The 21322-nt window shown below is 48.1% G+C and overlaps 1 protein-coding gene across 2 annotated transcripts in view; it reads left to right on the forward strand.

Moving 5' to 3' along the window:
• Positions 1 to 5828: 5828 nt before the first annotated feature.
• The window catches only part of LOC120527078, a 32591-nt gene continuing 17097 nt past the window's right edge, over positions 5829 to 21322 (forward strand). The window contains exons 1-6 of one of the 2 annotated variants that reach the window (XM_039750135.1): positions 5829 to 6088; positions 12291 to 12360; positions 17660 to 17710; positions 18160 to 18213; positions 18301 to 18339; positions 19566 to 19628. In XM_039750135.1, the coding sequence (XP_039606069.1) occupies positions 12307 to 12360; positions 17660 to 17710; positions 18160 to 18213; positions 18301 to 18339; positions 19566 to 19628 (261 nt within the window). In that variant the 5' untranslated portion in view covers positions 5829 to 6088; positions 12291 to 12306. The remainder of the gene's footprint in view (positions 6089 to 12290; positions 12361 to 17659; positions 17711 to 18159; positions 18214 to 18300; positions 18340 to 19565; positions 19629 to 21322) is intronic. The other variant, XM_039750134.1, reaches the window with a different exon arrangement.

Here is a 21322-nt window from a genome sequence, read left to right on the forward strand (position 1 = left end):
AAAAATAAGTAAAAGATCTTCTTTGTGCTTTTACTCTGTGTCAGCGTATCTGTCTGTTGGGATTAACAGAGCAACAGCGACCCCTGGTGTTCACAGCACAAACCCTAACCCTGAAGTTAACCCCCTCAACATACGTAACAAGCACGTCACTTGGCACTCTGGCTTGGCTCTTATGGGACACGCAGGGTGCCTGCCCAGGTTGGTTCTTCTTTTTTTTTATTAAAGATAATATTTGAAGTTGTGTTATGTTGTTTGTTTGCTTTGTCTTGGCCGTGGTGTTTCTGTGGCCTGCCTCCTGCATGTGGAGCCTAAGGTGGCGGGGCCTCCTCAGTATGCAGCCGAGTTTCTGGCCCAGCGGCACTTCAGAGAGCCGCCCCTTCAGCAAAGCTCGCGCTTTTTGACTTTTCTCTGTGATTTTGCATTTATAGTTTTTGGATTTCTGGTTTTAACCGCTGCTATCATGTAAGGCACCAATTGGATGGGATTATTTTTTCTTTATGGATTTGCCTTTGACATTAAAGTATAAATGTTTCTCTTTTTATCTGGCCTCACCTTTAAATTCATTTTTTTGGTTAATTAAATTCTTTATTATCGTCTGATGCCGCACGCACCAAAGAGTTTTTTAAGCACATAGTCCCAAACACTTCCAATAATGCCCTCTAGAGGGGGATCTCATCATCAAACCCCAGCTAGTAATAAGAGCAAGCACTGAATCTTCATCAAGTAAAGGAATCACTCTTCAGAAAAAGGTTTAACAATCAAAATGAAGCTCAATGGAGCACAAATAGCTGAAACTTTACAAGGTCCCAGTAGAGAATCCCAACAGAGTGGACAAGAAAAGGGCCAGAGGGTCAAATTCCAAAGTATACAAACGGCACCGGCACAGCAACGCACACACACACACACACACACGACTCACCAATGTCTGAGCGACATCACAATGAACCACCAGGGTCTGCAAGTGGAAGACTCTTCTGGATTTATAGGACAGAGGAGGGCACTTCCTAGCAGGGATTGACATTTGGGAGGCGCCATCTGTTGGAATGAAAATGACATCGCAATCAAACAGACACACAGATGATATACTGGAGAGGGAGGCTGCATTGGAAGGGGGGCCCACAACAACCAGAGCAAGCACTGGAACTACAGTTCCCATGAGGCAGCAGGAGTGCACTGGGGCTAATGGGAGAACACCTTTACCGTTATATTATGGGCAGAGCGGTGGCTAAGGGGCTGTGCTGGTATCTCAAACATTGCCAGTTCAAACCCCATCACTGCCACAAGGGGTCCTTCTCCATTGGGCTCTCGAGGGAGGCCCTTAACCTAATAATTGCACTAGGGGCTCTCTGTGATTTGCTCAGTGTGTGCTCGGACCCCCAGTGGTCATGTGATAAGAACCAGAGATTAATAAAGCCTGTCAAATTCAAAACTTTGTACCACCCAAAGCAGGGTCTCCTCTGAGGCCACGGCTACACCATTTTTTTTTTCCCTCAACTAACAATTTCATGGGTGGCATGGTGGCGCAGTGGGTAGCTCTGCTGCCTCGCAGTTAGGAGACCCGTCTGGATTCGCTCCCCGGGTCCTCCCTGCGTGGAGTTTGCATGTTCTCCCCGTGTCTGCGTGGGTTTCCTCCCACAGTCCAAAGACATGCAGGTCAGGTGGATTGGCGATTCTAAATTGTCCTTAGTGTGTGCTTGGTGTGTGCCCTGTGGTGGGCTGGCGCCCTGCCCTGGGTTTGTTTCCTGCCTTGTGCCCTGTGTTGACTGGGACTGGCTCCAGCAGGCCCTCGTGACCCTGTAGTTGGGATATAGCGGGTTGGATGACGGATGGATGGATAACAATTTCATTGTGTCGCTGGCTTGCAGCTTTTATCCAACAGCACATTGGTTTGACTCATGGTGGGCCGGGACAGTTTTTCCCAGTTTATTTTCATGTGGACCCTTTAATAAGAAATAACATGGTGTATGGGGTTGACAGACCCTTAAGGAGAGACGTTTCTTTCAAACTGCAGAATATCATGCCAGCCAAATGAAGTTACGCATCCAAACCCAGGGGTGCAAAACTTGTAGAGACTCACCAGGAAGACTTGAGGCTGGCCCTGCTGCCAAAGGGGCTTCTGAGTTAAGGGTCTGAATGAGAGGTCTCTGATTTGGAAGTTTTCATGATGGATTATCGGGTGCAGGCTGATTGGTAAAAATGGCAAACTCCTCCACCTGGCACACAAGGAAGTGCGCAGAAAGTGACCTGAGCCCACTCTCATTCTACAAGTGCTGCGCTTTCCATCAAAAGAGCCCCCTCTGCTGGGCTCAGGGCTTTGGCTTTCTTTCCGCTCCCTCGTCTTTTCGGCTCAGGCAGCAATCAGCGCCTCTGCAGCCTCCTAATTACATGCGAGGCCTGAACTGACATAAACACTCGGTGAGCTCTTCAGCCCGCAGACATTTTTTGTTTCTCTTTTGACCCCGTTGAAATGAGACTGCGAGTCGCTGACGGCAGCAGAAAACAATGAGGATGAGCAGCCCACGCACCGAGCCGGCGACTCCTGGTCATTAAGAAAGCCGCTGACTCATACGGCGCTGCCAGGCACGTCGGGGCAATCAGAGCAGCGGGCAAACACCGGAGCGCCAGCTTGAGCGAGACACAAAGGAGAGCCAGTGGGAGACGGCAAGCTGGGGCCTGACTGGAGTGCCAGGAGGCATGGCGGACCGACAGGGGGCATTTCTGTTTGGTTCAGTTTGAGGCTGGGGAGCCTTCTGTGCGGACCCCCTCTGTCTTCTTTAAGGCATTTCAGTCGTCCAAGATGCCAGCTTCCAAATTACCCAAGTGTGTTAAAAAGGGTCCTGCAGAGCGCCATTCTGCTATTCAGTCTGGGTTGCTCCCTTGTGAATGGTCATAGCAGAATGGGCACCCTAAAGTGGCACCCTCAAGAAGCACTACGAAGTGGCACCTTAAAGCAACTTGAAAAAACACCCTGAAAAAGTACCCTCAAGAGGAACATTGCGCAGTCTAAAGTGCCACCCTAAAATGGCATCTTAAGGTACTTCAAGTGGCACACTTTGGAAGCACAACAGGGCACCCTGAATTGACCCTCTAAAGTACCCTCTAGAGGCACATTAAGCACACTGAAGCAGCACCCTAAGGCACCCTCCGGTAATAGAAATGACACCCTAAGGTACACTCAAGAGGCATATTAAGCATTATGAAGTGGTACCTTAAACTGGCACCCATAACTCTAGATGTAAAATAAGGCACCCTGTAAAAGGACCCATCCAGAGGCACATTAAGAACTCTAAAGTGCCACCCTAAAAATGCACACTAAGGCACCCTGAAGCAGCACCCTGAAGAGGCACAATGAGGCCCCCTCAATTGCACTGTACAAGTAAGGTACCCTGAAGTGTCACCCTATGGTACCCTCTAGAGGTACAATAAGCCCCTGAAGTGTCACCCTATATAAGGGGTCGTTCCTTGCCTCGGACTCCCTTGGTGACCCCTAAGTGACTCACTTCAGCTGCTGGAAGCAGGATGGCTGTAAATGTGGGGCAGCGTGAAGTGGCAGTGCCACAGAAGGATGAATTGGTCACCACTGCCACACAGTGTGACCCAGGGGGCACCCAGTCACCTTCCAGTTCTTTAATAATGTGCCTGTGAAATATTATGGGATGTCTTCCTAGTGAATAAGCGAGTCGAGTGTTCTGTCCATTAAGCTTCACTGGATGGCAATCACTTGTGGCAAAGGTACTACAGAAAGCAGCAAACTCAAGCCCAAAATGTGCCAGCCTTTGTGACCCCCTGAGGGGACTCCTCTTCAAATTGTAAAAAGCTGGAGTGCATTTGTAAAGCATCTTCATTAACAGATTCTTGGGTCGCCTCCTTGAAGTAATCAAAAGTGACCCGTGCAGCCAAGGAACTGCAGGAACACAAAAACCTGGCTGTGCCCATAAACGACTCGGGCTGCTTTTTAGCACAACGTGGCATTGTACGCTCTGTGCAGGGGACATGTGGTTGGAGTAAATCCTCATTGTTTGAACAGGACCACAAGCGCTGGCACCCTGGCCAGTGGTTGTTCCTGCCTTGTGCCCGATGCTTGTTAGGGTGGGCTTCAGCTTCCCAGCCTCCCTGCTCTGGCTTGAGAGTTGGGTTTAGAAAATGGACGGATGGCACTTCACCAATCTTCACCACTAGATGGCACCCTTTCATTCTTTTCTGGGAGGCAGTGTGACCAACTTGGTCACAACACGGATCCTTCTAGAAGACTGGCATGGCCCCTGAAGGCACAAAGGTGGGTTGGGTGGTAGGATGGGCAGCGCCTCGAGCATTTGTGCCCAGTGGTGTTTACTGAGCTGCTGCACGCTTGTCAACATTTGTGAAGCACTTTGAGCACGAGAAAGGCACTATATAAATAATTAAGAGGCATCACTATTAATATTATTATTAAAACTGAGCAGCGATGTGAATAAGCATTGCCCCCCCACCTTGCAACAATCCTGTGATTTTGCACGTTTTACACAATGAATGGTCGCAGACCCTTTAGACAAAACACAATATTAGAAAAGAGGAGCCTGAGGTTAGCTTATCTGTGTAAAAGTAATTGCCCCCCGTCGTCACCGTCCAGCACCAGACGTAGGGGGCCGCATGGCGTCCACAGAGCTCCACTTTTGATTCGTCTTTACACAGCACTTTAGTCCCAAAGTCTCGGGATCGACCGGATGTTTCACTCTTGGAGGGCAGAGCTTCTCCTTTTGCTCTTCTCCCATGAATCCCGTCACTTCCTGGTACTGTGGGATCTTGCACATTGACCTTGGCTGTGGTTGGGGTGGCCTTCAGGGGTCTTCGGAGGTCTTTGCTGGGATCCTCAGTAACCCCTCTTGAAGGAGTTGTGGCTGCACCCTTGGAGTCATTTTGGCCTTTCTTGGTCCGGAAGTCCCTCACTGTGGTGCCACTCTGGTGACAACGTCCACCCGATTGGGAAGTTTCCATAAGCTTTTGGCTCACGTCCTTGGGGTCTCTTGTTCTTCTTCTTGGTGAGGGTTGGTTTACGTTTAACAACACAGCCAGCCGAGTCAAGTTATAAATGAACTTTGAGTAGCTAAGGGGGCAATCACTTTTACACATGGATAACTTTCCTACCAATGGCACTTGACACGCATGCGTAATATAATGTAATGACCTGCCGGGCCGATGTGGGGGGTTTGGGCGCTCTTACCAACACTGCAGCACAGAGAGACCGCCCATTGAGGGTGCCTGACTCCGCCCCCTCCGGTCCCCTCACCACCACAATGCCAGATTCCCAGAAGGAGGCGCCATTTGCTAGATGGGGCTCCCCTTAAAGAGAATCATCCTGAGTAATTTACACCAATTTACGTAATTTACTTTTGTTTATTTGCCATTTGTAGTAAACAGGACCACCCGGTTGGCGCCACAAATTTTAAGTCTGTTGTTTCTGCCCCCCTGGCCACACGCTGTACTGTATGTTCACTCAGATTTCTTTTATCGTGTCTAAAGATCTGAAGCCATTCATTGTGACAAATATTTAGGATGTCAAGAAGGGGGGCAAATACTTTTTCACAGCACTATCACCACAGTGTTACTCGTTCACATTGTCATTTATCTCATACGGCATTGCCAGGCCCCTCCAATAAAATGCCAAGTCAAATCCCTTCTCGGCCTTTGCCAGTGGGTGTTTGTGTCCCCAGGGGGTCTGAAGTGACAGTGACAGTGACAGTTAAGTCACAGCAGACGCCTTCTGTTTAGGGGAGCTTAGCCCTGGAAGCCGACTGGGCCCGAAGCCCAACTTTCCCTCGGTGCGTCGGCAGTCAGCTATAATTAGCTCTAAACACCGGGTGCTCGGTTGGTGCAATCGAGGGAAACGCAACACCTTGTGACATCAGCCGGCCGTAATCGTCTGCCAGTCTGGAGCAGCGGAGAAGAAGGCGGAAAAAAAAAAACACAGACGGGAAAGATCAGCTGGAAGAAGAGGACGTGGTGGGAAAAAAACTCGTCTCACGGCCGTTCTTTTTGGAGCTACGGACCCCCAACGCTGCGGGGGGGAAGAGTCGCCCATCTTATCCAGTAAGTCAAAACGCTCGGTTAGGTAAGGAAACCGAGGGGAGTGAGAAGAGGCAGTGGGGGGGTCACCGGGGGTCTCGTACTACTGACATGAAGTCCACAATGGAGCGGGAGAAGGTGTGTGGGGAGTTAGAGAGGGGCAAGCGAAGGCACAGCCGGGCGACTCTGAGGGGCCGCGTCGCTTCAGTTCAATGGATTCTTGTATCGTATAAGCAGTGAGTGCAGCCAGCCAGCCAGCCAGCCGGGCGACCCACCTGAGGAGGACCCCACATGCCGAATACCCCACCTAACCTCCTCTCTGGTCAACCCACCGGGTGTGTGCGCTCAGCTGAGTATACAGAATACGGTGAAAGGCAGGGCAGGGGCACACTTGGACGGGTCATGGTGGGTTCATTGGTGTGTGTGTGTGTTTATGGAGGAAGGCTGGGGTACAGGCGGGCGTGGAGGGTCCTTGTGCCCACAGGGAGGGCCGAGTGAGTGTGCGTACATAAGAGCGCATGAGCAAACGGACAAGCGAGACGAGGGTGCCCTTTAAAGGGTGGCACTTTAGAGTTCTTAACGTGCTTCTTGAGTTATGGGTGCCAGTTTGGGGTGTCTTTGAGTGCGTAGATAAGAATGCAGAAGCAATTGGACAAGCGAGACAAGACCATCCGGTCCTTCAGTCACTCGGGTGTTTAACTCGCCCAACGCCTCCTCAGGGGCTCACAAGGTTTCATGAATGGGAAGTGTGTGTCAGATTGCCACAGCTCTTTATACCAGCGTACAGTCTGTGTCTGTGTGAATATGGCACACATGTACAACATTCTGGACATCATCCGGCTCAGCTGTGTGTGTGCCTGTGGGGCATCTGCAGGGCATCTGTACGAGAGGGCCGAGAGTCCATCTGGTGGGTAGGCAACGTGCTGTGCACATATGTGTGTGTGTGACGTGCTCTACAGGGTGGTCCACGGTGTGCATTTGTGTGCCACGCCTGTGGGGTGGACATTCTGCATGTGAGCTCACCTGTGAGGGCTGTCTGAATGCGTACAACGTGTAACGTATACCTGTGCGAGTGTAAGTGTGGGCATTGGGTCACAGATGCTACGGGTTAGCTGCAGTCCCGGATGGCATTAATGACTCCTTTAGAATACAAGGGCATGGGCAGCTCTGCCATCCCAGCCAGTTTGTTTGCTGCCATCTTTCCCAACCAGGAGGCCATGAGAGGGGATGGACACAGGGAGACGGCCATTTATTACTCCAGTACTCTAGGTGGCAGTACTCTCGTCATCGAGCATCCAGATGTACACCTGCAAGGCAGCATGGGAGCTGTAGTCCCGATAGGGCAGCCCTGTGGAGGGTACTTGGGGCTCCTGCTAAGAAAGAACTTCACATCATAAGGGAGGGTCCGCCTGACCCGGAAGTGCTTCCTGGCTGTTATGTTGTCACACCAGAGGGAGTCCCGGGTCTGACGTAAAAGGCGTCGCTTCAGCTCACCCAGGAGAGTCGGAGTCGAGAAGGAGGGGAAAAGAGAAAGAATTGGATTGCTGGGATGAGTTCATGGAAAAGACGCCTTGAGCACAGGAAAGGCGCTATATAAATACAATGCATTAATAACAGTCATAATAACAATAATATTATCGAGCCCATTGAAGGTTCTTGGTTTAATAAATGAACAGGGGACTTGTGTCTGGGGCGCTCCCTGGTGGCCACAACTGGCGGTACAGAGATGCCCGAGGTGAGAGTGCCTGTCTGCATGCGGCATTACGTGTGGTAACTGGCCTGGCAGAGCTGCCTTGTGTTCGGTCCGTCTGCTCTCCGTGTCTCTAGAGGGGCTGCAGAGCGCCGATTTGTGAGAGTTGCACTCACGTGTGTGTGTGTGGAGTTTTGGGGTTCGTCCCGTTGTGTTTGTACGCAGCACTGATGGGCAACGTGTAGAGGAGCTCTGCATGTGCGGCGAGTCTCTGCCTGTCATGTGCTCAGTGTGCCAGGTGAGGTGGGCACAGACGTGTGTGGATATCTGAGAGGTGCTGAGTGGACACGAGCAGGGAGGGCTTCGGTGTGTCAGCACTGAACGTGTTTGGCGTGAGTGTCGGCCATTTGTGTGTACAGTGGGGGTCTCGTTTAATGTCGGCTCCGACCGGGGGGTTCTTAAGCGACTTGACGTATATTAATGTTACGTCCCATTTGAAGTGGGAAGTCAAATGTTGGGCTGGTCTGTCAAGTCCGAGTTTGTCCGACGTCGGATGGTGACGTCATTCCAATATGGTGACTTTAGTGACAGCTGTAGTGTCACACCGTTGATTAGCCCGTCTGTGTCTGATTACCTCAGTGGTCCACACGGTGTGGTCTCTCTGTGGACACGTTGCTATGGTGTTTGGATACGTGAAATTCCGGGGAATGTGTTGCTGTCAACTGATATTTATTCCGATGGATCAAACACACCAAAGGATTCCCTGGGCGTCCATATTGTTTTTTCTGAATGTTTTACTGGAACGCGGTCAACTCGGGTGTGACGTCATTCGCAGCTCCGACTCGGGGGTAAATGGTGGGCGGGGTGGGGTGGGGGTGTGTCCCTGGGTCTGATGTCACCCTTGGCCCTGCCCTTTTTGGATATTATGTGCCACATCTGCGTCGCTGCATTCTGGGAGAGGCACACGGCCGCAGCACGCAGGATGGGCCTCATTGTCATTTATGTAGCGATGACACGTCAAGTACACGCCTGTCCTGACATGAAACACAAGACACGCAGAGCGTCACATAAGTTAATGTAATAATAATACATGAATAACAATATTAATACTGTAATTCAACTGCTTATGACGCCATTTCAAAGCCATTCCATTTCATTTGTTGTTTTGCTGTCGTTAAACATGTGATTTCGTTAGTCAGGACCCCAGCTACCAGAGTTGTGACTGTGTCCCTCTGTCACATCCGGCCTGTGTACTCTGTGCTCGTATGCACTGGTGGTGGTCCTTCCACATGCAGCACAATACTCAGTTATTCCTTCTCAAGAGACCCCCAGTAACCCCTTCATGTGCCCCCTTAGCGAGTGTGCTGGACCGCGTGCCAAGGTGGACGTGTCAAAGTGACAGAGAGTGCAGGAGTGTGACGTGTTGATCGACGCCTTTCACTGGGGTCTGTGCACGTGATAATACTGCATGTGACCAGCAGGGGGCCTCATGTGCTGCTGTGCCACCTCAAAGCCACAAAGGGAGCAAAATAACAACAACGACATCAACAACAACGACGACATCAACATCCCAAATCGCTCAACACACAAATAATCATTTAATACTTAACTCCGATGAAAGAATCTGCCAGCACACAAATCCACAGCCAAGTTCTGTCAGAAGACACCAAATTAAAGTCGACCAGGATGACACAGCAGCCACCAGAGGTCCTCTCTGTGCCCTGCCTGTCATGTTCTCTGGGTCCTGTGGTAGGGTACAGCAGTCTGGAGTGCCAAGTTACAGTGGGGCGCCATTTCAAAGTGCCAGGGCTAAGCAGATCAGCAGTTGTGGGGCCCAAGCACTAGTGGGGGTCTCAGAGGGCTCAGGGTGTGCCGACACTTTCTGTAACCTTAGGATGATATTGTCTTGGCACAATAAAGTATGCCAGTCCTTCAGATCGAGCCGTATGTAGTTATTAGTGTGTGTTATTGTATTGTTCTTAAACATCTTGAATACGGCAGGACCCTGTATCTGTGGGTGGAGTACTGCAGATAGACAGAATGAAAGGCACTATATAGATAGATAGATAGATAGATAGATAGATAGATAGATAGATAGAATGAAAGGCACTATATAGATAGATAGATAGATAGACAGATAGAATGAAAGGCACTATATAGATAGATAGATAGATAGATAGATAGATAGATAGATAGATAGATAGATAGATAGAATGAAAGGCACTATATAGATAGATAGATAGATACTTTTACATCTATCTATAAACTTGGGGGTTGGTGGCAGAACTGGCACTCCAGCCACCATACGAAACCTCACGCTGTTCCACTCAATCTGAACTGGTGTGGTGTTCAGGTGTCACCTGTTGCATGGCTGCACTCGGGTCCTAATCTGGATTCTGAGTTGGTTTGTCGTGTGGTGGGTGCAGCAATGCACTGCATCAGTGTGTGCTCCTAACCTCGTCCTCATCCTATATACTGGATTTTGTGGCCACCAGGGGGCGCCCTGAGACCCAAACAACAACTTTCGGTACAATAAAAGGCAGTTTCATGCTCTGTGATTTCTTTCCCGTGTTCAGTCAGTTCAGCACAAGAACAACACACAATTACTTACCTTTCTCTTCTTCCTCCATTACTGCACCACAAGTATCGGCTGCTGCCTCCCGACATGGACTCCTAGATAAGAGCAGAGTCCCTGTTGGCATTTACGGGATTCAAACTGGCAACCTGCTGATTGCCAGTGCAGATCTCTAGCCTCAGAGCCGCCACTCCACTATATAACAGCTATACGGGCAGGCTAAACGCTTTACAATAGACAGAGAGAGATGAAGGCATCATATGATAAATAGAAATGAAACGTACTAAACAGTTCAAATACAGACAGACCGACAGACCGACAGACCGATGCCAATGAAAGGCACTCCGTGGTTCTTTATTCTCACCAGTGTAAGGCATTCAAGGAACAGGCCCGTGGCTTTATTATATATTATTAATTAAATCTGGATGTCATTACCCCGTTAGGTTCATTTTATTTTTATTTTTTTCAATGTCTGACATGTGGTGTCCTTTTGACGTTCTCTCTGTGCGGCCCACTTGGCTTATTCACAGCTAAGAGCTGCGGCCCTCAGTAAAAACAATAAAAGGTTGAGAACACCTGCTGTAAATAAAGAAATGGGAAATGCAAACCTTCCTAAACAGGGTGCTGAGTCCTGAGGTGTGACTCAGTAGGTCATGGGGTCAAGGTCATCGTCGGGGTCTCTTTTGCTCAGTTTTGATTCTTTTTTCGTGTTCATGTTCACCTTCCTTTCTTCTCGGCCGTGTCTGTGGCCAGGATATACGCTGCCCTGCTTATGTGTTAAGTGTTCTGTGGGTGGTCCCCCTGAAATTCACTGCCAGGAACTCCACTCTACAAATTCGGGGGGTCTCCCACGGTTCATTGTGGATGCCTCATTTGTGTTTTGGCTGCGCTTGTGCCTTTCGTTGATCTTGGAATTCGCTCCAAGTGTCCCTCAGCCTCTGAATTTGTCAGCGAAGTGCGTTTTAATGGACTTTATGCAGAGTTCAGCCCACAAAATGCTCGGGACATCTTGAGGACGAGTGAACATCTTGCATCTTGAATTTTACTATTGGTTCTGCCACTGTATGGTAATTCATTAATATTCATGAGTGGGGCGGAGCCATCAATCAAATAACACAATGGCATGTTGTGAGGGATGGGATGTTGGCCAGAACTTCACTGAGAACTTTACTCAGCCATGGGTTTGGGGTGGGGGGACAGTTTGTACCCCCAGAACACTAGATGGCAGCCTCCCAGTGTTGCAGTGTCACCACGAATGGGCATCTGGTTAGCTGGCTGAATCGAAGAGCCGCCTCTTTGCCTCACGTTACTCGTGTCACTTAACCCGCTTGTCACTAAGCCAGTTGTACGCTCTGAATGTGCAGAACGGCTGCTTTTATTTTTTGCTAAAATAGTGATGAGCAGGGCACGTGAAACTGAAACTAAAGCTCCCTGGGAGTGGCTGTTTGAGTGGAAGGCCCGCCTCTTCCCATCATGCACTGGTCAAGAGTCCTGTCTTCAACTGAAAATCCCAAGAGTGACGGTGTGAGATTTTAGTGTTGTGCGCCAGTTATCACGACTTAACGGTACCGTAGCACGCGTGTTGAGCACACAACTGGCTTAGTGACCTGTGGATTACGTGACTTACGCGAGTCACTTGGGATTTTTTTTCGTGGGTGTTTGTCACATTGACGCCTATGATGTCACATTCCCTTTATTCTGCGTGAAAACATGAGATTCAATTTTTTTTCTCTGTCACCACTACAAGGTACACGGGGGTCTGTAACATTCTTTTTGGGTTCAGATTTCCTTTTAATGCGTAGAATAATAGCGACAGAGACAAAATCTAAGAAATATAAATAGAGAACAGCCGAGGAAGCTGAGGAAGAAGTGCACAGTTCACAAATGATGAAGACCAGCGGACGGCGCGTCAGGGCCTCTCATTTGTGTGGCGCCTCTCAAACGGAGCCCCCTTTCACTAACGGCCTCTTCCTTACATTTCAGGTTGACTCGCCGAAGGATGAAGGCCTTCGTCTCGTTCAGCATCCTCGTGTCGGCCTGTCTGTCCGCGGCGGTGAGTATGGAAACGTCTTTGATGAACAACACGACGGCTTCTTCTCATTGGTCCTTTTATCTGACTTGTCATCAGGGCTTATTGTTCCTTTGACTCCCCTAAGAGTGGTCAGCTTCATTTGAGACGGACCCCTTAAAGAGAAAAGCAAAATCCTATGACCTAAAAGAAAGAAAAAAGGATTTTGTTATTATTTTATATTCATTATTTATATTAATATTATTTTTATTAATACCCTCCATCGTTATTTTATCATTGACAGATATGGTGGACTCCCTTTATCCAAGGTGACTTACAACATTTATGACACAACGGGTTCCGTTTGTTCTTTTGCTTTTCCAATTGGAGCCCAGGCAGGTCAGGTGACTCGCTCAGGGCCACACCCACTGGTGTCAGTAGTGGGATTTGAACCCACAACCTCCCTTGGGCTTGAAGTCCAAAGGCTCAGCCGGCACACCACAAAGCCTGCCACACTTTATCAGAGCTTCATTCTGGATTTTCATTTTTATTTGTCCTCCCCTCATAAACAAGTCCTAAGAGCGCCTCCTGTTGGAAGTGAGGGCCATTAACACCAATGTACTGAACGCTCACCACTCACAATGGCCGGCTTTAACCGACTTTGGCTACGTCTGCACGACTTCATTCTCGTTTTAAAAATCAGACTGTAGTCTCCGCTTTCGGCTTTCATCCACGCTGCCCCAGCGTTTGTAACTGGGCCGGACCACCGGACCACCCACACCCCCACCTGAAGCTCAGCATGTGAATGAGAGACCATCTAGGACAGGGGTTCTTAACCTGAGGTCTGTGGACCCCTAAAGGAGGGTTTCAGGGGGTCCGTGAGGGTCTGGTAAAAATGAACATTTACATTCACTATACAGCACATATACTGTACAGGGCGAGTCACAATTATGTTCACAGGACTGGAATGGATGCTTTTCATCTCGACCACACCTTTCCAGGTCGACGGGCAGGTCGTGGAGGACCACTGCTATGATTTGACACCCTGTGATTCCTAGTTATGGGGTATGGGGTATGGGGTGTGGTGAAGGAGCGCGTGGATAGCAGGAAAGGACAGAATACGGACTGTGGTGTCATCAGTTCACGTGTGTCCCTGCTGCTCGTTAGTTGTGCTGTGTTGAACGTGATGGCGAACACCTTGAGACATTCCTGTAAATCATCTTGCACAGAGGATAGAATTTTGACTCACCCTGTGTGTGTGTGTGTGTTGTCACAAGAAGGAGACTTAGACATCCTGAAGGTTTGCGGTTATTTCTAACAGAGATGTTCACAGATTCGAGTCCAAAACAGAACTGATTGTATTGAGGTAAAATGGTGGCTTTAAAGGCCACTAAAGGAAATGATGTCATTGGGGCCGTTGTCGGGGACCGGAAGTGACGTCATCATCTGCACCGGAACTGGAAGTGGCCGTTGTCTGTGACCGGAAGTGACATCATCATCTGCACCGGAACTGGAAGTGGCCTTGTCTGTGACCGGAAGTGGCGTCATCATCTGCGCGGAACCGGAAGTGACCTTGTCGGGGACCGGAAGTGATGTCATCAGTGGTGCCGGTACCCTGCAGGATTTCACGTGGATGGTCAGCAAGAGATTGAGAGAGACACCACCCTCTGGTCTGGCGTGGAGTTTCTATCATTTAGGCCCTTCAGCTGTCTCCCAATCGCACGTGTGTGACACATGAAGTTATGGGAAAGAGTAGTGGAAGGTCAGCTAAGAAGCGAGGCGATGATCAGTGAGCAGCAGGATGGTTTCATGCCATGAAAGAGCACCACAGATGAGATGTTTGCTCTGAGGGTGTTGATGGAGAAGCAGAGAGAAGAACAGGAGTCGCCGCATTGTGTGTTTGTGGACCTGAAGAAAGCACATGAGAGGGTGACTGAGAGGAGCTGTGGTATTGGATGAGGAAGTCGGGAGTGGCAGACAAGTACATAAGAGTGGCACAGGATATAAACGAGGGCAGTGTGACTGTGGTGAGGTCTGCAGTAGGAGTGACGGAGGTGGGATTACATCAGGGATCGGCTCTGAGCCCCTGTCTTATTGTCAATGGTGATGGACAGGCTGACAGACCAGATCAGACAGGAGTACCCGTGGACTGTGATGTTTGCTGATGACTTTGTGATCTGCAGGTTGAGGAGACCCTGGAGAGATGGAGATATGAGAGGAGAGGAATGAAGGTCAGTAGGACCACCAGGACAGAATACATGTGTGTGAATAAGAGGGAGGTCAGTGGAATGGAGAGGATGAGGGGAGGTGAAAGAGTTGAAATACTTTGGGTCAACAGTACAGAGTGACGAGGAGTGTGGAAGAGAAGTGAAGAAGAGAGTGCAGTCAGGATGGAGTGGCTGGAGAAGAGTGTCAGGAGTGATTATGACAGACGGGTATCAACAAGAGTGACAGGGAAGGTCTACAGGATGGTAGTGACACCAGCTGTGTTATATGGGCTGGAGACGGTGGCACAGGAGACAGAGCTGGAGGTGGCAGAGTTAAAGATGGTAAGATTGGCATTGGGTGTGACGAGGATGGACAGGATTAGAAATGAGGACATTAGAGGGTCAGCTCAGGTGGGACGGTTGGGTGACAAAGTCAGAGAGGCGAGATGTGCAGAGGAGAGATGAGGGGAGAAGGATGCTAAGGGTAGAGCTGCCTGGTAGGAGGAGAAGAGGAAGGTCTAAGCGAAGGTTTATGGGTGTGGTGAGAGAGGACATGCAGGTGACGGGGGTGACAGAGCAAGATGACGAGGACAGGAAGATATGGAAACCGATGATCTGCTGTGGTGAACCCTAACGGGAGCAGCCGAAAGAAGAGGAAGAAGATCCGACTATACAGCCCGGTCCCGATGATTTTTGCCTCTCACCGTTATTCTTCTCGTGTATTATTTTTCTCGTAGGTATTTATCTCACCTAAGCTGAATGCGTGAGTTTCATACTCGTGAGAAAAAGAAAGGCCAAGAAAAATGTTGCACAAGAAAAATAAAATCGGCCACCATACAGATGTAGGAGACGATCAAAACTCGATAAAGAAAGCACTATTTCTGCTGAAGGGGGTCCATAGCTTTCATCAGATTCTTCAAAGGGTCCGCGACTCAAAAAAAGGTTTAGAATCAGTGATCTCAGAAAAGCTTGGGTTACTTTTGGTGAGGCCAGTAGGGGGCGCTCACCCTGTGGTCTGTGCGTCGATCTCGATGGCCCAGTGCAGTGACAGGGACACCATGCTACAAATCTGAGGTCCCAACTCTCTGTGGTGATTAAAGATCTCAGGGCATCTTCCAAAAAGAGCAGAGTGTACCGCGATGTCCTGGATTAGTTGCCCACCATGACCTTGTCGATTCTGAACCCCTTAATTGTCACCTTGTCCCTTTTGAGCTGACAATCTCACCTCTTCACCAACTAATAGCTGAGGTGTGGCGAGCGTTCAGGTGCCAGAGTGGCTGCCGTCACATCGCCCAGGTGGGTGCAGCACAAAGGTGACGGCTGAAGTGGCTCCCCACCATTGACGTAAAATCAAGACTTCATTTGTATTTAATGTTTCAGCATTGAGGAACGACAGGCTCGCCATTTTTGAGATTAGGTATTAGGATATAGCGGGTTGGATGATGGAAGGATGGATCCGCCCGTTTCTGGCTTACCTTCTGGCCGGTCGTTCTCTGCCATTTTTCAACAAAACATCCCACATACAAATCAAAGGAAGGAATTTTTGGGAAGCCCTCACAAAACTATAACAATGCGTGCTGGTGATTTGAAACAAACTACAAAGTCACTGAGTTTTTAAAAGTGGAACAAATCAGGGGTGTGGCTTTGGGTGGGTGGAGTCATCTGTCCACCCAATGAAAATCCTTGGGGGTGAGGGGGCGCTCTTTACGTTATTTTTGCATTGAGTTGCCCTCCCTAAACATTCAGATGCCCACCTCATTGCAGTCAGCTCACCTCAAACTGGCCAAAGTGGTGTGAGACCCCCAAGAGCACCAGGGGGATCAGGCGAGAATCCCAGAGTGACTTGCCAGTGAGGGAATACCCAAAGGCAGCCTGAGCTCCTACTCCAGTGGCTGGCTTCACCTTACATCGTGCTAAGAGCTCAAATTATAAGTCGAGTTTACAGAATAAAGTCAAAGCCCTACAAGAGGGTGGATAACTGTAAACCTCTGGCTTGTGAATGAAAGGGCAAACAAAAAAATCTTTTTAGAAATATATACATATATTTTTTTATTTGGCCTTTTCCCCATGGCCTTTGCAGGTCAGAGCACAGGTCAGCCATCATACAGCACCCCTGGAGCAATTTTCAGGGTCTTGCTCAAGGGGGACCCCTTCTGACAACAATAGGATTTGAACCAGCAACCTTCTAGATGCCAGTGCAGATCTTCAACCACAGAGCCACCATAAACCAGAAGGTTTATTACAAAAAGGGACAATAAAGAACAAAACCTCACAAGAGCCAAAGAGGCAAAAAGGAGTTGCCTACAAGACAATCCACGGTAACCGAGTCCCAGTATGAAAAACAGAAGAAGAAATCCTTGAGCAGGGCCAAAACACGACCAAAAGCCACAAAATCCAAAGAGCTTCAACCAACACGAAGAGGGGAACTCAGCAACTCCAAGTGCATACAATGTACCGCGGGGGACTGCAACTCCCATGAGCCTTCAGGAGGCAGTGAGCAGTCCCTCAGAGGAGACTGACGGGTGGCGCCACCTGTTGATGAACCACCCCCAAAATACAGGAAACAAGGAAGAACAAACAGGAAACTCTAAAATAAAAAAAAAAAAAAGATAAATATGCATAATTAGAAAAATAATAAACACAAATAACCTCAATGATGATAAAGAAAGAAAAATGAAAACAAGGATTTTGAACATAAACCACATAAATCAGGGTACTGAGCCCACCATAAACAGAACATACCACTACCAGCACTGGGGCAAAGTAGTTATTAGCTACACCATCAAGTGCAAATCAGCCGAATACGCGAAGCTTCTTGTGTTCTTAAAAGATGAAAACGGAATTCTGAGCAGACGTGAAGTACAAAAGACAAATAGGAAAGAATTCTTAATGTCCACCACCTCACTAAGGCCATATTGGTAACTTGTGGGGACTTTAACACTGACGAGAGCACAAGAGGTCACCGGTGCTTTACCACCTCACAGTTTATCCTGAGGAGATATGCCAGGCACCCACTTGTGTAATACCACGACTGTCCTGAAGGGGGACAAACTGAACTGAGGGACTCGTCAGCCTGGGAAGACAGAAACATCAGAAAGCTCTAAACGGCGCGTTTCCCTTCTTGTTCTTTCTTCCAGACGTCGTCCTACAGGGCGAGATCTCAGAGTTCAGTGAGCGACGAAAATGCGGTAAGTCACACTGCTGCCATTTTGAATTTCTTTACTTACCTTGACAAGGGAAAAATAAAGACAGACAGATAGGAAAGGCACTATATGATAGATAGATAGATAGATAATGAAAGACACTATATAATAGATAGATAGATAGATAGAGTGAAAGGCGCTATATAATAGATAGATAGATAGATAGATAGATAGGTGTGAATGGCGCTATATAATAGATAGATAGATAGATAATGAAAGGCACTATATGATAGATAGATAGATAGATAGAGTGAAAGGCGCTATATAATAGATAGATAGATAGATAGATAGATAGATAGATAGATAGATAGGTGTGAATGGCGCTATATAATAGATAGATAGATAGATTTCTGCTGTTCCCCTAATGATCCACTGGTGGGATTGGCCCACTTTGACGTCCCCGATGCCAACACATTTTTGAACTTTTTCGACAGGTGGTCTTCACCTACGGACGTCTGTTGTACAGTAAGAGCAGGCAAAGGCCACAGGTAAGTGGAGATCTTTTAAAATGACGACGTGGTGGACACTCCTGCCCAGTCAGATGCCCCTCTTAAATTGTGATTTTATTTTTTTAGATTCGATACAACAATCCTGCAGTGCAAGGAGAACATCAGGTAAACGACACGTCTGCAGGTTTTTTTTTTTTTATCAGCTTTGAATCGGATTGTCGCAGCAGTCATGGCTGTCCATCCATTTGTCCATCACTTCCCTCCTGTGTGTCCCCTGCCAGGCAGACGGGTAGAAAGAGGTGTCTGCACAAAGGAGATGTGAGGCGGCACAATCTTCTTCCACTTCCCTCCCCTCCCTGTTGGCGGTCCATGTGTGTGTGGCATGATGTGGGACGACAGGAAGTGACATCACTTTGGCTGGCCCTCGTTGGGTTAGGGTTAAGTCAATCTTAGTCAGGGCCTCGCCTCTGAAATGTGGCCATGGGTGGTCCTACCATGGAGCCCACAACTCCAGACGGCATCGCTGAGGAGATCGCCGATCACACAAACCCCTCTGCCACGTGAAGACGTTTCGCAGTATCTGCGTATTTGGAGGAGCGGGGATCAGTCCAAGGGTTCCTCATTCACTCCACAAGCCATTTCTTTGACCTAAGCTCACTCTTTACATCTCACTTTGTAATTTTTCCGGCAGATTTTTTTCTCAGTTCTAAAGTTCTCGTCCTGCCCAGCTGGCACTGAATCGGTTACTCACCACTCAGTCTCGCCGAAGGCAGAAGTACAACACACACACAGAAACCACCAGGAGCGAAGTGTCCTGAAAACAATGAGACGGCTCACCGAGTGTCACTTTTCAAAACCAATCGCGTCTCGTGAAGGCGCCTCTGAATTTGGGGGCGGAGCTTCTTTTAAAGTACAAAGAGCAGCGGCGATCTCGTTAGTCTGAGACCTCTGAATACGATGAACCATCAAAAACTCTTCAGACACATAACACCTCAATGTGCATCACGAGTACAGAGAGAAGAAAACAAAACCTGATGAAGGGGAAAACCGATCTGTAACATCAAAGTGGCATCAGTGGACGAGTGGTAAACGTGAACGACGACGTGTCACTGTTTGAAAAATCGAGTCTCATGCAGTGAAAGAGTTAAACTGAAAGGCAGCAGAAATGTCAGACGAGAGAAGGCAAGGCCTACAGTCGCAGCAAGGAGTAGCGCGGGTGCGTCAGACAAGTCAGACCTCATGGTTGGCATCTTAAGAGACCACAGAAAGTCCGCCCATACGGCGCCTGGCACATGCTTCGAGACGTGACATTACCACAATAACTCATAAAAAGTGACAAACAACACGAATGATAACGACTAACAAGTGTGTCCCTTCTGCTTCCCTCGTAGATGACAACGAATTTGTACGGGTGGAACGAGGCTCACTACTGGCTGAGATTCTGGCACCCCACGGTAAGTGAAGAGAAGACGTCGTGCCACCGATCAGCGACTTTGACAGTTTTAATGAGTTATTTTAACGCTTACTTTACATGTTAAACAGAGATACTGTACGATACGACCGCGCCTGAGCTAATTACACGTTTTAGGTGGGATTTTGGGTCTGTGTTGGTTCATTTTTTATTTCGTTCTTTTCTTGAACCTCCGTATTCCCAGCTGGTTTTACTTATTCTCCTGATGACTCCATTCCACCGTTTCCAGATTTTAGGCTGATTTTTGCCCAGCGACACTCGTATTGAAATTCACCAGCACCGTTGCACTTTCTCGCCTCTTCTCTAAACTCTGCCGTTGTCTCCTCACTTGCCACAGTTCTACTTCAGTTTCAAACTACTAAAGGTCCAAACGTGAGTGGTGCCAATGGCAGTGGGTGTCGAGTATCACCGTGGATTCTGTTCATCTTGGAGATGGTGGCTTTGATTTTCTTTAAATCAAAGTGTGCAGTAATGTCCACTAAAATAAAAAAATAAAAAAAAAGCGACCAGAGCTCAATATGTCAATCAAAAATTTATAACTGAGGTATCAATTTCTTTAAAAATGACATTGACTAACACCATAAAATATTTTTGAGAATCCGGAAACTTGGACAGATTCGAAGTGCAGAATGTGGTCTCCGTGGTCAGTTTACGCGTCTCACAACTGTTGTGATGTCATTTTGGTTTTCATTTTTATATTCTTGAATTTTGTTACAAATTAGCTTATTCATTTTTGTGTATTCTTTACTATTCATTGTGAGCATTTTGGTTTTTTTACAGCTTTCTGGAGCCCTACATTCACAATCTCTTCTCGATTGAAAGCCCACTTTAGTTGCTGGGAATCATTTTTGCGCTGCCATTTTGGTTATCCTGTCATTAGGAGAGCTCCGTGATATCAGAGTCACAAACCGCCGTCAATAACGAGATCAGTTGAAACTTCCGCATCCGAGTTTACGGATTTCACAACCTGTTTTGGTTTAAGACAAACCTTCGCCTAAATTACGTTTTCTGCCCTCGACTTGTGCCTGAATGTTCTGGTTCTCTTAGCGGTGTGTCGGACTTCTCGGCTTTGACTTCATTCGTCTTTTCTCTTGATCTCCAATTTAAACTGAGCTGGCATAATGAGCACACGATTCGTCTGCAAGTTTATTGTTCTGAATTCTGCGGATTTCAAATTTTAGACGTTTTTTGCTTTCACAATATATTTAACGTTATTATAAATACTTTTGTGTGTTTGACGCCATATTTGTTTGTCTTGGGCCGTTCCATTTTCACACTTTTGTCGTCAGCAAAGCCACGTGTTTAACGGTCAGTACCAGCGACACGTCTCTATCCGAGATCACAGATAAGTCCTAGTAAACTAACTTTGCGTGTTTTTCTTGATTCCGTTCTCTCTGACTACGAGTGTTGGGGTTTGCTTTGGATTTGCTGAAAAATCGGACGTCGTGGTAATCGAACGACAAGCTCTACAGAAGTTTCAACTGAGGCTCATCTCCTGTTCCGTCTCATTAAGTTTGCTGTCTCCTCTCCATGACAGTACGGTGACATCTGATAGTCACGGCGTAGCAACACACAACAAATATGTACAAAATAGTGGCGCCCATAGGAAGCAAAGATGGTGGCGGGAAGGGAATGTTAAAATAAAAGCACCAGTCCAAAGCGTCCTTCAATGGAGAC

This window comes from Polypterus senegalus, chromosome 4 (assembly GCF_016835505.1).
Source record: "Polypterus senegalus isolate Bchr_013 chromosome 4, ASM1683550v1, whole genome shotgun sequence".
In the NCBI taxonomy this organism is placed as follows: Eukaryota; Metazoa; Chordata; class Cladistia; order Polypteriformes; family Polypteridae; genus Polypterus; species Polypterus senegalus.